The sequence below is a fragment of the Cornus florida genome, unplaced genomic scaffold, assembly GCF_030987335.1.
Source record: "Cornus florida cultivar Cherokee Brave unplaced genomic scaffold, ASM3098733v1 CherokeeBrave_3.0.0_Hap2_Chr06, whole genome shotgun sequence".
NCBI classification, from domain to species: domain Eukaryota; kingdom Viridiplantae; phylum Streptophyta; class Magnoliopsida; order Cornales; family Cornaceae; genus Cornus; species Cornus florida.
Window position 1 is genome coordinate 91,249,993 of NW_026775576.1, and position 18,782 is coordinate 91,268,774.

The 18,782-nt window shown below is 33.0% G+C and overlaps 1 protein-coding gene across 1 annotated transcript; it reads right to left on the reverse strand.

Moving 5' to 3' along the window:
• Positions 1–1,101: 1,101 nt before the first annotated feature.
• LOC132312848 (late embryogenesis abundant protein At5g17165-like) lies at positions 1,102–5,168 on the reverse strand. The gene is made up of 2 exons (XM_059811384.1): positions 4,951–5,168; positions 1,102–1,699 (listed from the first exon to the last, which is right to left on the reverse strand). Exons 1-2 carry the CDS (start codon positions 5,061–5,063, stop codon positions 1,429–1,431), a joined length of 384 nt encoding a protein of 127 aa, XP_059667367.1. The 5' UTR covers positions 5,064–5,168; the 3' UTR covers positions 1,102–1,428.
• Between the last annotated feature and the right edge of the window lie 13,614 nt (positions 5,169–18,782).

Here is an 18,782-nt window from a genome sequence, read left to right on the forward strand (position 1 = left end):
ATTATCCACATGCACAAAAATAAACCAAGTTAACAATATATTCAGAACTATTAATATATTCAGAACTTTTAATTCATTCTTCTCTATCTTCTACAACCGAAGTAAATAAATTCAGTATTGATAATAACCTTAATACATTTAGAATTATTAATTCAACAACAAACAATTAGTCACAACTCAATTCAGCCACTAAAAAAAAAAAATATCTAATAAATTGATAAAACCTAAGATAATTAAGAGTGTACCATATAATTGATAGTTATTACAAACTGTGATTTGGATTGTAGGATTATATTATATTATATATACTCTATAATTTAATAAATATATATATATATATATATATATATATATATATATATATAACATAACTGTTAGGTCTAATTCGGTCTTATAAGACCTCAAACCGTGATCAAATTATATTTTTATTGATTCACAAATTTAGAATGGTGACCAAATTAAATCATTATCAAACCAAACTGTCCGGTCGGATTTGACCTGGTTTGAATTTTCGGTTTGACCACATTTCTGTGCACCCCACCCCTAATCGAAAGGCATGGTGGATCTTGATGTAGAAAGGCATGCTTTAAATTCAAGGTGAGATATTTTGACCTCAAAACTTTTCCTCTTAGCTGCCACAAACTGATGTCAGAGTTGTATCAGAGATTTTGTCCGTTAATGCAAGTAATCAGAAAAACTTATTTTTTTCGTGATTTCTTTCTGAACGGTGGATTCTCGAATACACTTACCGATCGAAAAAGTTTTTGACGGTTTCAAAATAGCCCATAAACAATTGCGGAGGCAAGTGGACGCTAAGAATATACCCGCCAATATGCCCAATCAATTCTACGACTCTGATGTCTTAAACATGAAGTGAAGAATCCCTGCACTTTAGAAATATTTTTAATTTATTTTTGCTTGGCCAAGGAACACCCTCATCCCTCACCTCTCCCAAAGGGAATGAAAGCTTATACACTTCCAAAAGCTACCAAACACTACATCCTTCAAACTCACACTCAGTCAACTTAAATTTAACTTTTACAAAAGAAAGGAATACATTCTTCGTCGTCAGGAACGAGAATCAGCGAAGTCTTTTTGCAGTAAAGCATAACAATAACATAGTATTCGTCGATATATACTTGAGTTTTACAAAACAAGACTCTTTTTGCAGTAAACATAAAGATAACATAATATTCGTCAATTCTTGCAAAACCAGATAAACATAATAGGAGTATTACAAAACAAGCTTCCTTACTACTATGGGCATAAAAGCGTGCAGCATTTATCTGAATACACTCGGATATTTAACTATATACTAATACTACCAATATGCCACACTATATTATAGCAGTTCTGTTCTTCAACTGTCCTTTATTCTTCTTCTATGTATATCTATATTAGAGGACAGTCCAGCTTACTTTCTTTGCTTCAAGGATGGGTGGGCTTCTCCAAATCCTCCAGGGGACGGAAGAACGCCTTCTGCTCCAGCACTGAATCCCCAGCACCATCCACAGGTGACGAGTGGAATCCACGCTCTCCCCCTGAGAGGTTTTGCTCAGATGCCGGGCCAAATACCCCAGTTTTTGGATCTGGAGCCCAGTACTTCTCGGATTCAGGCTGGATTATCTCATCCGGGACCACTGTCGGAGGAACCTGCTCATCCGGGTTCTTATCATACGAGGAGGCGTGCAAAGCCCTACTGCACACGTAAAAAAAGGTCATGAGCATGAGAAAACATTATGTCGGTATCAAATCTGCCATTGACAATAGCAGGACCAAGAAAAAAAATCACATAGGGACCCGTGATTGGCATTTGCGTGCCCACAAAAACAAGGTTACATGGGTAATTTACAATTTCCTATTATCCTCCCACTACACCTTTCATATATGAACATACCTTCATATGTTAACAGATAAACACTGCCGCACACACTCTACTTGTCCCCTTCAGAAACCGTGTGGGGTCAAAAAATTATCCCAAAAAGGCACGTGTCTGGATTTTGGGAAACCCAAATAAAACTAATGGTAGTTGCGTAGCATGAGGGGGAGGTTTCATTCAATCCCCAGATGCGAGTAATCACGTGATCGCCACGTTATTTAATCAGACAAGGATAATAAGAATATGCTACCGACCAAACAAACTTTATTCCATAAATAATAAAAGGTAATGCTTTACCTACACCTTCAACCACAAACAAAACTGATGTTAGAACGACCATCATTACCTACCTTGAAAGAAAAATAAGAATTAAACTACAAGGAAGCAATCTCAGATCCATTGTCTACCCTAGACTTGTCAAAAGAGTATATGGTGTAGATCACAACTGATAAATAATTGTTGACCTTAAAAGAACATATTCAAGAGAGAAATCATAGATAGAGCCTTCAAACACATAGGCCGAATTATACTAAAAGGAGGCAATCTCAGATCCATTGTCTACCCTAGACTTGTCGAAAGAGTATATGGTGTAGATCACAACCAATAAATAATTGTTGACCTTAAAAAACATATTCAAAAGTGTAATCATGAGGTCTCCAAACACATATTCGAATGGGGAGTGGAAGGGGATGAAGCTTTAAATGACTCAACCGTGTGGATAGCTAATCCATAATGAAGACGATCAATCATGTAATAGAGTCCCCATATGCTAGAAGGATTGAACCTACCCGCTAAAGCTAAGCACTACACAAAATTGAGCTTCAAAATAGGGCAAGGTGCTGGGCACGCTGGCTAAAGGGTGGTCAGGGATAATCTTAAGTTTCACACTGTCAAAAAGAAAATCTAAGCCTCAACACTCCGCGAGTCGGCATGAATTAAAAGATCACGAGGACTGATTCATTAAAACCCCTAAATCATTTGTTCTACAACAATAACACATGAAGCCCCAACTTACATGTCATGACCTGCCCACAAATATGAGAAGGAATAGGTTAAAACAAGCATGTAATCATATCCAACTTTTCCACTTTGATCATTTGCCATAAATTGTTTTTTCAATTGATACAAATAATAATGTGATTGATAACTACGGAATACCTGAGGGATGAACATAAAGTAATGCTGAAAATGAACTTACTACAATGAGTAATTATAGCAAAACATTTGTCATTTAGAGACATGAATATACAACCAACTCATCCTTCTTTTTCCTGTTTTCAGATCCTCTTCTTAAGCAAAAAAGGCTCACCAACATGGTCTTCTTCCAGCAAAACAATCCATTAACTGGGGCAGGTGAAGGAGGAAAAGGTAGATCATATCCATCTCATAAGATCAGAACTGTTTGTTTCACGTGTGCCTGTTTGACCTTGTTCTACTCAGGAATGTCCCGATCAATCATACGAAAATCCCACTCCAAATAGAGTTTGATCCTTCCCAATGCGTCTTAGCCAAAGCCCGAAGCTCATGCCAAGGAATTGGGAACAAGCTTTTCAACAAATCGAAAAGAGCAAATGACCCAAGCTCCGTGGGTCGCTGTACTATAAAGAAAGCCTGCCAACCCTACAAGAACAAGAAAGCTCAGTCCAGTCGACTGTCAGTCGATATTCTTGGTAAAAGATTGACAGCTTTTATCTCTATGGAGCTTGAAAATGACTTGTATTTGACCCTCGTAAAAGGTCTCGGAGTTGGTGTCAAGTGGATAGGTCTTACCAAACATCAGATCCTGGCTTATGAAACCTTAGTTGGGCGCAGGGAGACCAATTCAGAGTTTATTTCGAACCTCTTTATATCCATTAGAGGGACGTTTTTCAATAAGAAAAACGACCGAGGAAAGAGTGCACGGGGCAAACCATTGCAGAGGGAGCAAAATCCTCTTCACAGGAAATGGGCATAGAAAACAAGAAGGAAAGAATAACTTCATCTTGACTCCTATTTTGGTCCAACCGACAGAGGGATCCGTTAGTAATTCTGTTACCATTCATGCTTTTAACCCTGGTGGGGATAGCATGTACAGAGCCTCTAACAAGGCTTCCAATCTATTCACTGGTATGCGGTCCATCACCTGAGTGAGGTAGACGATGCGATCACTGGTTTGTTGAGATGACATATCAATACACCAAGAAAATGCCTCAATGTGTTTTGGGTAAATTGTCGAATAGCTTTGGCAAAATAAGTTCCATATCCGAAAGCCAAAGCATTTCATAAGCATCCTTACTAGCTAAAAGACAACCAGCATTTTTTGTTGCTTTAGAAAGGAAAACATCCACAAGATTATTCACAAGGTGAGCCAAATACCTCACCATATGACCCAAAAGTCATTCATCGCCAAGAGGAGCCCCATATCCAATGGGGCGGAGTGGGTACACATATGATTGCACACAAGTGTGTGCACCGTGAGCCGTCTGATGACGCAGGGATGATACAAAATAACCAGAAAGATCAAACCTAACGGGCCAAAAAATTAATAAAAATTGAACTCATTTTTTTAATTACAAAAATGCCCCTCCACCCGCTAATACCGGTTTGAGGAGGTGAATTTGTCCTTGTTCACACCGCACGAATTCTTTAGTTGCAGAATACCGATAAACACACCAATATTTAAGCCGGCGAAAGGGAAATTAATTAAAAATTGAAAATGATAAATCGGATATGTATTTTCTGGAAGCTAGAATTTAAATAATTAATAACATCATTAACATAACACTCTTATCCATTAGATGTTTTCCACTGTTTATTTCTTAAAACATACTTCTCGAAGAAATGTTAAACTTACACAAGTACTTAACGGATTAGCAATACAAAAACACACTTAAAAAAAAAAATTTAACTCGATCTGTGAAGTTTTTCATACAATAACACGAAGATCTTGCAAAATCGTGTCCATAAAGTGCTATATAAACTCAAATAACACACTGATTTCAAAAAAAAAATTAAGGATCGTAGTAATTAAACCACTAAGATGAAGAAAAATCACGAAACCACGCATAAACTTCGGTTGAGAGATCATATACCTGAGAGTGAGCGAAGGAGACTGAGTTTGATAACGAGAGCTTCCAGCTCGGATCTCGTTAACGAATCGCTTCCCCAGACTCGCGACACCACGAATCTGTGAATTCGCTGCCATACAAATACAGTGTCGATATAGAGAGAGAAAGTAGAGAGAGAGTAGTAGTATTAGTAGTTAGAGAGAAGATGGTAGTTGAGTTTTTGTCTATCCAATTGTCCACTAAACCCATATATTTATATTAAAAATATGATGGTCTCTGGCCCTCCTAATTCTTCTCTCTTGCTTTGTCCGCACCTACCCTACCATGTCCAAACTAGTACCGATTCCGTCAAATACGGACCGTCCTCATCGCCGTTAACTAACGGAATCTTATGCTCCACTAATTTTTCTATATATTTTTTTAAATGGTAACGCCGTGAGTTTCGTCATTCCAGATTCTGACAACCGAATTGCGAACGTCCACGTTGAAAGAAACACTGTATTCCTTTATCCCTTTTATCGTCTAGTCGAAGGTTAGTTTGGGTCGTTTAAAGAAGCGCATGACTAGCAGGAAATGACCGCTGTGTCCTTTCACCGATTGAGATAGTATAGAGTGAGTGCGCCTTCATTTTGGCTGCCGTGTGCTCTTTATGAACTACGTTTGTGAATATATTATTTATGAACAAATTTAAATGATTTTGATTTTGAAAGCGAACACAAATTAAGTTTAAATTACTTTTATTACTAAACGAGTCAATTCCAAATTCGGTATGATTGAACAATAGAGACTATAAACAGATTCAAATCTTCAAACTTAGTTAAAAAGCACCACTCTAAAGATTGTATAAAAAATAGGTAGTGATCAGTCAAATTCCAACTCTATTGGATATAAAAACTAATTGATTTTCAATTTGAGTACGAGCAATACTATATTAAGTTTGCAACTCTAAATCGGAATTTAATTTTATAATAATTAAAAGCAACCTAGGTGTATTTTTGAAAGAGACGCACATGACTATAGTATTCCATGCCGATGTGTCTCCTCAATTAAATATAATATTAGCTCGAGCTTTGTGTGGCATAGTGGAGAGGCGTCGTAATCTAGTAATCCAAGAGGGAAAGATATTATCTTTCCGAAAAGGCGATAAGAAGTCCCTCGAAAATATTATCCTTCCTGTTCCAAAAATATAAAAAAATGTCTCTTTTACGGGAGCCTATTATTTCATCATTTACCATCACCATCACCATCACCGCCCAACTAAGAATTTGGATTCACTAAATTAAATATTCTTTAAATTATCTTAAATTAACTAATTTAAAGAAAGTCTGAAAATTCGTCCTTAATTAAGAAAAATTCTGGTTCTCTCTCTCCTCTTGCTCATTCTTACAATTGGGAGAATATTTCGCACCAAAAATGAATGTTATTTGTCATGGAATTAAGAAGACGAAAATGTAATTACAAGACATGTAATAATGATTGGAAAAGAATATATAAATACACAAACATAAATATTGATGGAGTTAAAAAAATACAACCAAAAGCCCTATATTCAGAAATTTTCACTTCTAAGTTGATCAGTATATATATATATATATAAACACGTGTGTGTGTATATTATATATCAATAATATTCTCATAATAGATTATGTTATTTCTTTCTTTTTTTAATTGTCTTTTAGTTATATATATACTGTATATAGATTCATAATAGAGAAATAAAATGATTGGATTGACAAAGATTTGATGATATATAAAATGGTTGGATTATCACAAATTTGATGATATATAAAGGAATATATATATAGAAAATTTAAAATAAAAAAAAAATCTAAGAGTTTATATATATATATAGGAAAATAATTTGCACCGAGGAATTGTTAGACTTATTACTCTTTTAATTGGTCTTAGATAATTCACTGCAATTGTTCGGTGTGAATATTCTGAAGAGAAAAAAGTGTTAAAAGGATATTTTTGTGCTATAAATTTATATTTTTAATGTCCCATAATAGGAGGAAAAATTCAATTAATTAACCAATTAAAAGCGCAACCATGCAAGGACAGTGGCTTGTACGACTACACTTCAACGATTGCCTATGTATATATTATTGTTTATCTTGAATTAGGTACTTGTTTATTTGTCAATTTATTTGACTACTTTGTATGTTTTAGAAGTATTTATTTTTTTAATATAGGAAATATCTTAATGTATTCATATATATATATAGACACACACGCCATCCAAGTGAGGGGAGACGGGAGAGAAAAAAAAGTGTTAAAAGGGCACTTTTGTCCTATAAATTTATATTTTTAATGTCCCATAATAGCAGGAGAAATTTAATTAATTAACCAATTAAAAGTGTAACTGTGTAAGGACAGCTGTCCGACTTCACTTCAATGATTGCTCTATATATATATATATATATATATAGAGGACTAATTATTTTTAACGCAAAATGTTATACTTCGCAAATTTTGACTTGCGATTTTATTTTGAATTTGGTAGCTGTTTATTTGTCAACTTATTTAGCTATTTTGTATGTTTTAAAAAGTAATTTTTTTTTTTTTTTTTTTTTTTAAAATATAGGAAATAGAGAAAACCTTAATATAATTTAATAACTTGAATTAAATTTTGACCCTCTTCGTTTGAGAGACCATTTATATTAAATATTCAAATAATTAAAAGTAGAAACTGCAATTTTACTATGAATGAGTAATCTCTTTTTCGTGAATAAGTATCATAATTTACCTAATTGCCACTTTTCCCCGAACCTCATCAAACCCTTCCGTAGAGAAACCCGCAGAAAAACATGATCTCCCACCTCAAAAGATAGCGGTCGTCTCTGCCTATCTACATTCTCTTCTTGTCAAAATTTAACATTCCCAATTTAAAGAGAATCCAAAAATTGAATATACTCCTCCATTCATTAATAAATAAATAAATATACTCTTCTTCAAAATCTAAGAAGATGTGGAAACCCCTATTTGACCATATACACATGTACAACATCTATAATATTAATTCAAGAGAGAAAAAAAGGGATAAAAATCAATAATGTTTCATCATGTTTAATAAATAAGCCTCACTTAAACCTTTTTATAATTATATTTTAATTTGGCATTTCTTATTATGATTAAATTTTAATGAAATACTTAACAAAGATATAGAGTAATTGAAAAATATAGAGAGTGCATAAGATAATATATATATATACACCTCCTATATATATAATAAAAATTATTAAAAATAGAGAAAAACAAATTAGAGATAGAGAGAAACCTAGTGTAATTCGATTAGTTTATTAAAAGGGATATACAACGGCATAAAAGAATAAACTGTAATATGTATTAAAATAAAGGACATTAATGTTTATTTAGTTATGACCATATCAGATTCAAGATCACATCTCAAATTTTAATTCGAGATGTACCAACCATTGTTTTTATGACCATATCAGATTCAAGATCACATCACAAATTTTAATTCGAGATGTGTAGCACTGCTCATTTTTAGGTACAACCATTGTTTTATACTTTTTATGTAAAAATATATCTGTTCATAACAACTAACCATTGTTTTTATGACCATATCAGATTCAAGATCACATCTCAAATTTTAATTCGAGATGTGTAGCATTGCTCATTTTTAGGTACAACCATTGTTTTATACTTTATATATATATATATATATATATATATATATATATATATATATATATGTTAATAACAACCAACCATTGTTTTATACTTTCTGTGTAAAAATATATCTGTCAATAACAACCAATCACGTGTCATGTCCAAAAACCGACATATCTTTTACAAACCTACTTAACATGTGGTTAATTCGTTAATTGAATGAGAAAGAGGTTGAAGAGAGAAAATATATTGATGTAGCTGTATAAAAAGGTCATGCAAAATACACAATAACTTTACATATTGATGATGTAACAATGTATCTTAACATACTGCTCTAAATAAAAATAAAAATTACACATTGTCCATATTTTACACAAATGAACCTTTTAACACATTACTCGAGGTGCTCTAAATATGAGTAAATAAGCTATTTTCAAGTCAAATTTTCAAAATGAGATGATAAACTTTCATTTTAATAAAATGTACTCTTTATTTAATCTCTTTCTTAATAAAGGGGCTAAATACTCATGATACTTAATTTTTCTATTTATAAGTTAGGGAAGTACACTTATGTAATTTCATTTTTCCAGATTTAGTGTATGTGGTTAAAAGGGCCTACATCGTCCATTTTAAAAGGGTAAAATACATTGATCTTCCTTGAAATTTAGACAAATTACACACAGATAAACCATTCAATGTTTGTTACTTTGATCTTTCTTAAACTCGTTTGCTAGTCGAAAAGTGATTTTGAGTGTAATACCCTTACATTATAATAATATATTATTTTACAATTTATACAAGGGAAAGCAAATATTGTTATTTTATAAAATTTGGTCAATAGCACAAGAAGAATGTTAAGGACAGTTGCTTAACATTTCACAATCGTTCTCCTTGTTGGTTATTTTAAGTCTCATTAATTACTCTTTCTCTATTTTCAAGGAACATGAAAAATATAACCTACTTTGAAACAAAACTAACTTTTTAAAGACAAAACTACCCTTTAAATCATTTTTCATTACATTTCTTGTATCTCCTTCTGATACCCCCTAATTTTGAAATACGGGTTGATCAAGTCCGCGTACAAAATTAGAGAATATCAAAACAATTAAAGTATCTAAACAAACACATATTACAAAAAGAATTAAAAAGAATAAATGACTCGCTGAAGAAAACTAATAAATAATAATTCCATTAAATAATAATTCTCCAAATGTTACAACTCGGGAATCCTATAATTTAAGGACTCCTTAATCAACATACACTATCTAGAAATCCATAAATAAAACTCAAGTCAAAATAATAATATCCTACTTTGACATAAATAAAAGTAGATGATAAATAAGCCTCCTAAACTGCGGATCCTCAACCTTGAGACTTGAACCTCTAATACCTGAAAGATAAAAATAAGTGGGTCAAACTTACGAGCAAGTTCTCTCTACCAAGCCTCTGAAAACCAATAAGTAGATCATCTCTAATTAAAACCAAGCCTAATAAAGTTTTAATTTTAATAAACAATAATACAGTTAATACACTTGTATATAAATAATTATATATAATACACTAACTACATCTATTACTAGGTTCATTAATTTTCAAAACCCATAAACAATGATTAAATATTAATCATACCTACACCAATCCACTATTTCTTTTAAAGAAAAGTTCATTAAACATTAATCTCATCCTAAACGATTATTAAACCATTTAAATAATAAAATATAATTAATGGAATAGTACATTTAATCTCATCCCTAATAATAACTGTAATTATTTAAATTACATATTCAATATCCAAACTTTAACAAATCATCCATGTCTCCACCAGTATTATTTTATTAATATATAAAAAATAATACATTAACTTGTAAGTATTAGATTATTCTAATTTAAGAACATTTAATCTTAATCCAACATATACATACAATAATCATAAATGCAATTTAAACATCTAATACGCATAGCCATTAACTTATGTTTTGGCAAATCAACCATGCCATTGTAAATATATTTATTTATATATTGACAACTCAACCATACCTCCTTAAGTATATATATTTATACTTTTAATTAAGAACTCATCCATACTTCCTATGTATGTGTTTTATTCATACAAATATTTAGACTATATATTTAAGCCTTTGGCAAGTCATCAATGCCTACAATTCAACCATGTACCAACTTTAAACTTAACGATTAACTAAATCACACATAAACATCTCATGCACTTCATAAGCATAACATTACTTTAATAACCAGCCTATCCAGATATACTAAATAAGAATAATTAATATTAATCATCTTAAATGATATATATATATATATATATATATATATATATATATATATACATATACATACACATATATTATATAATATATAAATATGTATAATACAATCCATAATAATCTTTGATTATTTAAATCATATATATACATATATATGAATACACACACACACACACACACACACATCCCTCCATACTTATCATAAACAATTAAATCACACACACACACACACACACACACACACACATATATATATTTCCTTCAATAACAATATATTAATTTAATTATAGTTATACAATTTAAATGCTACTAAATATCGTCAGATTTAGTTTTCCCATAAATACTCCATCTCGGTAAATAATTTTCCAATATCGTCTCACAAAACGTAAATATCACCTAGTATAATAGGAAACTAATAATGAAATTGGTACCATTGGAAAAAGGACGAAAAATCCTTGAATTTGAGCTCAAGAATGGCCCAATTTTGATTTTAAATGACTGAGTTATGACTGTTTCAATTTCATATCACAAAACAGGTAAGCAGGGATCAGCACGCGCGCCCACGCGCTTTCCACGCACTTGAACGCATCGGATCCAAGTCTCCATGTGTACTGGGGTGTTCTGATTGGCTGGAGTCTTTCAGTTGCTGTGAGGTCGCCTACACCAGATTATTTCTATATTGACTAGACCACATCTATGGTCCAGATGCACATGCTTACTCTTTTCCATACGCCGCAATGCACTGAATCATTCTACTTATATTAAATTAATCCAATGACCTAGATTAGCGTATGTAACATCTTATCATGTTCCGCAATCCACCGGATTAATCTACTTATTGTTAATGGCTCTGATTCACAAGCACACTAAACTATATTATGCCGCGCTACACTGAATCAGAAGCTCCTTCTGATGCGCCGAAATACAGCGTCCACTGTATATATATAAAAATTTCCAAACAAATACTAGAAAAATAAATTCCTAAAAATATCAGAAAAATTACAGAAAATTACAGAAAAATTCCAGAAAATAAAGAACGGTAATAAACCCTCTTGGGCCATAGATCCACCTATAGATTGATTTTGATATATATATATACAATACCTATATATATCAATTAAAATCTAATAATTCAAAAATCAATTATAATAATTTATGCTTTTAATTATTCAGATCTAACCATGATTTTAAACAAATAAATTCAATTAAAACCTTGATACTTAAGGTGATATCCTTATGAGTTTTAAGAGGAAAGATAGAGAAAACTCGCCTGAAGGTTTCAAAAAGAAACCAATACTTCAAGCTTTGGTTGTCTCTTCCAATTCTGACTCTGTCTATCTTATTTTTCTAACGTGTAAAAATTTTAACTATAAAACCTTATTTGTATATTTATATATTTACATAAATAAACTAATCATATTCTTAGTATGACTACCCAATAAAAGAAATAATAATTATCCTTAAATATTATATATATATATATATATATATATATAAACAGATCTATTAGAAGAAGTAGAGGGACGAGATCGAGTCAGAAGGCGTTGTTCATCAAAGCTTATTCTGACTGTTCCGTCAATAAATTCCTGAACTCTATCAAGGTTACTAACATCATTTTGTATTTTAACTGGATGGTTTTCATTTTCAAAAAATCATTCATTGGGTAAAGAAATATCTTTCCAAGTAATGGATTTCTTGAGTTGAATATTAGCATCTGGAGTGTTACCTTTAATGAGTAGGGTGTGACCCTTAATGTCTTTTTTAATGGCTTTGACATTAAGGTTGGTTTTTTTGGTTTTATAATAGATCATGTAGATCAGACCTAAGGGTTGTGATCCGGGGAGCATCTTGTAACCAGAAGTTTTAACATTAATGGTTAAAGTTTTTAGTAGATGAGGGTCAGTAAGACTGAGAGTAAGATCAGGGTAACAATTGAAATGAACTGGTCCATTACAGAAACTTATTTCAACTATTCCCAAAAGACTATCATTATAATCTAGAAATCTAGCATCACGAAGAGCTAAGAGGACTGAGGTATTAAGACTAGTATTAGTAAATGGGTTGACTGCAACTTGGACTAGACCTATGTGAATAAAGTTGTATCCACGATCTTTGTGACTTTTGATTGCTTGAGCTGTGAATAACTGACATTTTTCATGTTCCTTAAACAGTGAATAAATTTGTTCTACAGTTTTAACCTTGTAATCACTAAGGAAGGTTGATTTAAAGAAGCTGGTTTTGTAGATTTCTTTGGTTGGAACCCTAGGGATGTTCCAATCACTAAAATCTAGAATAACATCTTCAACTCTGTAATCTTCTTCATTAACTATGTTTGGAACTAGAGGAAGACTAGTACTGGTTCTGGATCTGGAGCTCATAGAGGAGGAAGATCTAAATAACCTTTTCATGTTTTCTTGACTCTCACTATGCTTGATAGGTTGACTGGTTAAATCAGATTATCTTCATGGTTCTCTCTTAGTGGTATCTAAATCCTATTCACGCGCTCATCCGCTCATGCCGCACTGCTCAGGCCTCTCGCAGGTCTTACTGTTTGGATCTATGACTTATTGTTTGGATTCGGACTCACAGGAAGGGAAATAGAACAATAAAGTGAGAAACTGTGAATAGAATGTTAGAACTGAATCAACAAATCAATATAAGGAAAAGAAAATAAACAATATAGATTACTCAACAAATGCCTCTGATACCAAAGTGCAAAGCTGGGAACCATCTCTCCTAAAACCAATTGGTGTTAGGAAGGACCGTACTTATTCCTTTAAGCCTGAACATAGCTCAGGACCCACCGCATGGGTACGGATCTGTAATACCCCTAGTTTTAAAAATGATAAAATTGAAATTTCAATTATTTTTATTTCATTTTTATGTGACTAGTTGCTTGGGTGTTTAATTGTTTTCTTTCATTAGTTGATTTAATTGTGTAATTTAATTGGTTATTTGATTTAATTGAATTGGTTTATTTGGTAAGTTGATTTAAATGATGTAGTTTTAATTCTTTGATTTACTATTTTAATTTAATTGTTTGTTTTCATTTCTTTATTTAAGGTTAGGGTTTTATTGGGACGTCGTATAGGTATCTGTTATATATGTATATGATTAGGATTTTATCGGCCGACTCTAGTTTGATTAGGGTTTCTGTCTTAGCTCTAGTATTAATTAGGGTTTTTTAAGTGCCTATATATATACGTGTATGAGTTTTTACTGTGGGTTAGGAGAACCTTATTGTAATACCCCTAAAATTAAAAAGGATAAAATTGGGATTTAAATTTCATTCTATGTGTATTTTTGTCTATTGATTTTGTGATTGTATGTTTATGTGTCAAATTGTTATTTTATTTAATTATTGTATTTAAATAGCTTGTTGTCTTTAATTGTATTTTTGTTTTTCTGTAATTATTAATTATTTTTCTAGCATATCATAACTGTTTTAATAAATTAAGTGTGTGATTATCATTTAGGGTTTTGTTTTAATTCGTTTGAGTTTTATGTTGGGCCGACTAAGGTTAATTGGAATTAGGTTTTGAGTAAAGTCTATAAATATTTATCATACGTCTCCCTAGGGTTTGATAACCCTATTCACGGCACAGTGAAAATAGAGAGAGTTTTGAGAGAAACTGAGAGACACAGTTGGGAGTTTTTGGCCAAGGATTGTAGGCTGGACCAAGGAGGAAGGTTAAGGGATGTTTGTGGGCTAAACCAAGGGTGGCAGAGGAGGTTCAATGGAACTAAGGTCGCCGGAAAAACCTAGGAAGAAGTTAGTGAAAGGTTTCAGATCAAAACCTTTAAAGAGGCAAGTTTCTTTCATTTCTCATTCTCTTTGGCTTGTGTTCTGTGCACCTAGAGAGTCTCTAGGGTTTAAGTAATTATGAATTGGAACGTACATGCTTAATATAAGTTATATTGATGATCTTTACGTGTTAAAAATCAATTCTGTTTAATGCTTGCAAGTTTTGTTTCAGTTTTCTGTTTTAAGCATGTTATGTTGTTAGCAATTTTAGTTTCTGTAATTATTTTTAAACTCTGTAAATAATTCATGGGGATGATTATGGGGTGTTATAGGACTCTTAAGATCAGAAATGGAAGAGTAACAGAGGGGTTGGAATAGAACTGTTATTGCAAAATAGTTTCAGTGTTGTCTCTAAAGCATGTCTAGTTCGGTGGCAAATTTGATCTATGTAATTGATTTAAATGGTTGTAATCAAACCTTGGGAATGCTAGTGGATATTAATAAGACCCTTAGGATCAGTTTTAGAAACCAACTGAAGGGTAGAAATAAGCCGGAGCAGAAGCAGAAGGACAGAACTGAATTAGAAACGGACCGAAGCTCTCACAGAGGGAGAGAGTTAGCTCCATGGAGGGAGGAGCCAGCTCCCCCATGAGTAGAGCCGGCTCTAGGAGGGTAGAGCAGGCTCTACCCCAGCAAGAGGCAGCTCTAAGTCCCTTTAGAGCCGGCTCTAGGTTATTTTGGAGCCTGCTCTTCCATTTTAGGAGCAGGCTCTTCCACGGGTGTATTTTCAGAAGTTTTTGGGCGTTGTTTGGATGGTTTAAGTGTTTCTAAACTATACTGGGAGTATATTGAGGTCTTAACTTAATGATTAAGTGTTAAATAGATCACTTGTGGCATGGTTTATGACTCGGTGCTATAGTTTTCAAGTAAGTAGCTTAGCATGCCATTGACGGATAAAAGGAACTGTTTTGCTATGATTAATTTTAAGCAATTTCTTGGACAATATTATGATTGTAAAACTTATTTTAAATGCATGGTGAAGTCAATGATTTATCATAATTGATCTTTACATACATTGGATGTTAGTTGTTGGATTATTAAATCGGTTCCTGCAACTATGTGGTTATAAGCTTGGATTTGAATTGCTGAATGTTAAACACAGTTCTGCAATTAGTTGAATATTGGTTTAGATTGTGAATTGCTAAACTTTAATTTATATGTTGTAATTTACATGGTTTTGGATGTTTAATTGTGAAATCTTATATATTATTCTACAATTAACTGGATGATAGTTTTGAAGTGAAATTGCTGAAGTATTATATGAACTATTCTGCAATTACCTTGCTTTTGGTTTTGGATATTATGTTGCTGTACTATTTATTATAGTCTGTAATTTTTACATGGTTTTGGATTTCAATTGCGGAATTAATATATATTCTGTCAGTTACATGGATATGGAGGATTGTATGCACCGGTATGGGACGGTGTCATACTAGGGATGGTTTAGCTCAAAACGCATAAACCTAACCTATTGGATTAAAGGAAATGATTGTAAAATATTGAATCCTAATTTTGTTTAAGTCAGATCAACTGAGTAAGTTGTGAGACTATCTGGATTAATTGATGTTTGTTGTGATACCCCTCGGATCCGAGACACGGGTTGATCAAGTCTGACCCGAGTCCAAGGGATATCAAACAATTAAAGTATTTTAAAACGAACACAGATGAAAAAAAAAATGAAATAAGAATAACTATTAAAAGCTGAACAGAATACTAATATAAAATCCTCAATAGCCTGATAAAACTTAATAAAATCCAACTTCCAAAACTTCCATGAATTACAACTCGGGAATCCATGTAGTGGACCCCTAAATAAAAATCTCAACTGAAACGTAAACAACCGACATAAAACCAAATACTAAAATATGGAAGGACATCCTACGTCGTCGGTGGAATGAATGATAATCCCTGCACAGCACGATCAAGCCTAAGACTGGAACCGTCCGATACCTGAAAAATAAGAGTAGGTCAGGCCCACGAACAAGTTCTAATCTAACTGCAATCCATACAGTGACCCGATACGCAGATACACCTAAATACCTCACAATATCTATCTAGTCCATACATAAATATATCCACACTAGAGGACCTTCACTGGACTATAATGGGGTCTCAGCCTGAGTAGAAGGCAACATTCAAAAACGCACCCAAAGGTGGGCATGAATACATAGACCTAACAGGGTACACCTCAACCATCATATCCAGCTATGCATCCCAATGCATATACGCTCTCTAACCAACGACTCTGAGACTTATGTCCATATCGTGGTGCCATAACATATATATAAAGTCCGTCTGACCCAAGGTATGCCATTTTATTGTTTATTGAATTGACATAAGAATTTTAATCCAGTTTAGTCATTCAACTTAATCAGTCGATCTGACTTAAACACAACCAACATTTAATCCAGGTAGTCATTCAACTTAATCAGTCGATCCGACTTCACACAAACACAATTAATCCAGAAAGTCTTTCAACTTAATTAGTCGATCTGACTAAACAAGGTTTAGGATTCAATATTTTACAATCCTTCCCTTAAATCCAATAGGTTAGGTTTATGCGTTTTGAGCTAAACCATCCCTAATATGACACCGTCCCATACCGGTTCATACCATCCTCCACAACCATGTAATTGACAGAATCTATTAATTCAGCAATTAAAATTCCACATATATATATAATCGTTTAGCGATTTATAATCCAAAACCAATATCCAAGTATTTGCAATTAAATCTAAGCATTTAAACCATATAATTGTAAGGAATGATTTCATAATTCAACCACTAACATCCAGAGCCTGCATAGATCACATCTAACACATCAATGACCCTATAATATATTTAAAACCATTTTATAAATATATTAAATCCCACTGGAATGCCTAAAAATAAGCTTAAGTATTTAAAACTTCATCTGTCCACTAACCGTATATATTGTACATAAGTGTTATACAGTTTGATCCGTTAATTTAGAATTAACCTTAAATCAATTTAGGGTCTTAATAACACCCAAAAATTAACTATTTAATCCCTCTGTGAAGTCTCATTAAATTTCTAAAATTTAATCAAGCCATTTAGTTCCTTTCTTCTGTTAGTAGCATACACCGTTGTATATTTTTACACTACTACATCCTTTATCTTAGAGACTTAAACTATGCAACAATAAGTTTAATAACACTTAGAATTAACTACTTAGATCCTCTGTTAAGTCCCTACAGTTCATTAGAATCACTCAGAAGCTCAAACAGTGCTCAAAACACCAAACAGAGCCCTAGAAAACACTTTCTGGACGTAAAACAAATTGGAGCCGGCTCTTGGAATGGAAGAGCCGGCTCTTCCCCTATTGGAGCCGGCTCCAATTCCCTAGGAGCCGGCTCTTGCTGAAGGGGAGCCGGCTCTTGACTTTCTAGAGCCGGCTCTCTCCCTCTTGAGAGCCTCCAGTTCATCTCTGCTCCGTTTCCGTCAATCTGCTCCTTCTCCGATCAATTCCTACCCCTCTGCTTGTTTCTTAAACTGATCTAAAGGATCTAACACCCTCCTGATAGCATCCCCAAGGTTTGATTATAGCAATTTAAATCAATTACAAAGCTTAAGTTTGCTACCCAACTTAACATGCTGTTAGTATGAACACTAGAACCATATGCAAATTGAAGCGGAACGGATTGCAACACGTATTTAAAATAGAATAATAGCATCCCTATAAGCTTTGTATAAACCCAGTAGTGTTCCTATACTGTGTTTACAAAAGTTGCAATCAAATACAGAGACTAAATTTACAACAGAATCAATATACTTAACGTACAGGATACTGAAACAAATATACACGAACTGTAAATATATTGGATTTTAAAACAAACAGACTATCACCCAAGCATATAATAAACATGTAGGTTTCAATCATTGATTAGTTATTCCCTAGAGATCATCTAGGTGCACAGAACACGGCCCAAAGGGAAAGAGGAAGATAGAACTTGCCTTTGAGTTTCAGACTTTAAAACTCTAAACCACCGTCTCTGAGGTTTTCCGACCACCTTCTAAATTCTCGTTCTACTCCTCTGCTACTCTTGGTTAAACCCAGAAGAAAACCCTTGTTCCCTTCTTCTTGAACTTCTCTGTAGATCATTCAAGTTTTA

Bases quoted from the DNA above. Each gene is read 5' to 3' on its own strand.
- LOC132312848 (XM_059811384.1), bottom strand. From the start codon at position 5,063: ATGGCAGCGAATTCACAGATTCGTGGTGTCGCGAGTCTGGGGAAGCGA. The intron at 1,700-4,950 runs GTATATGATCTC...TTACGTGTGCAG, and splicing joins TCTCCTTCGCTCACTCTCAG to TAGGGCTTTGCACGCCTCCT.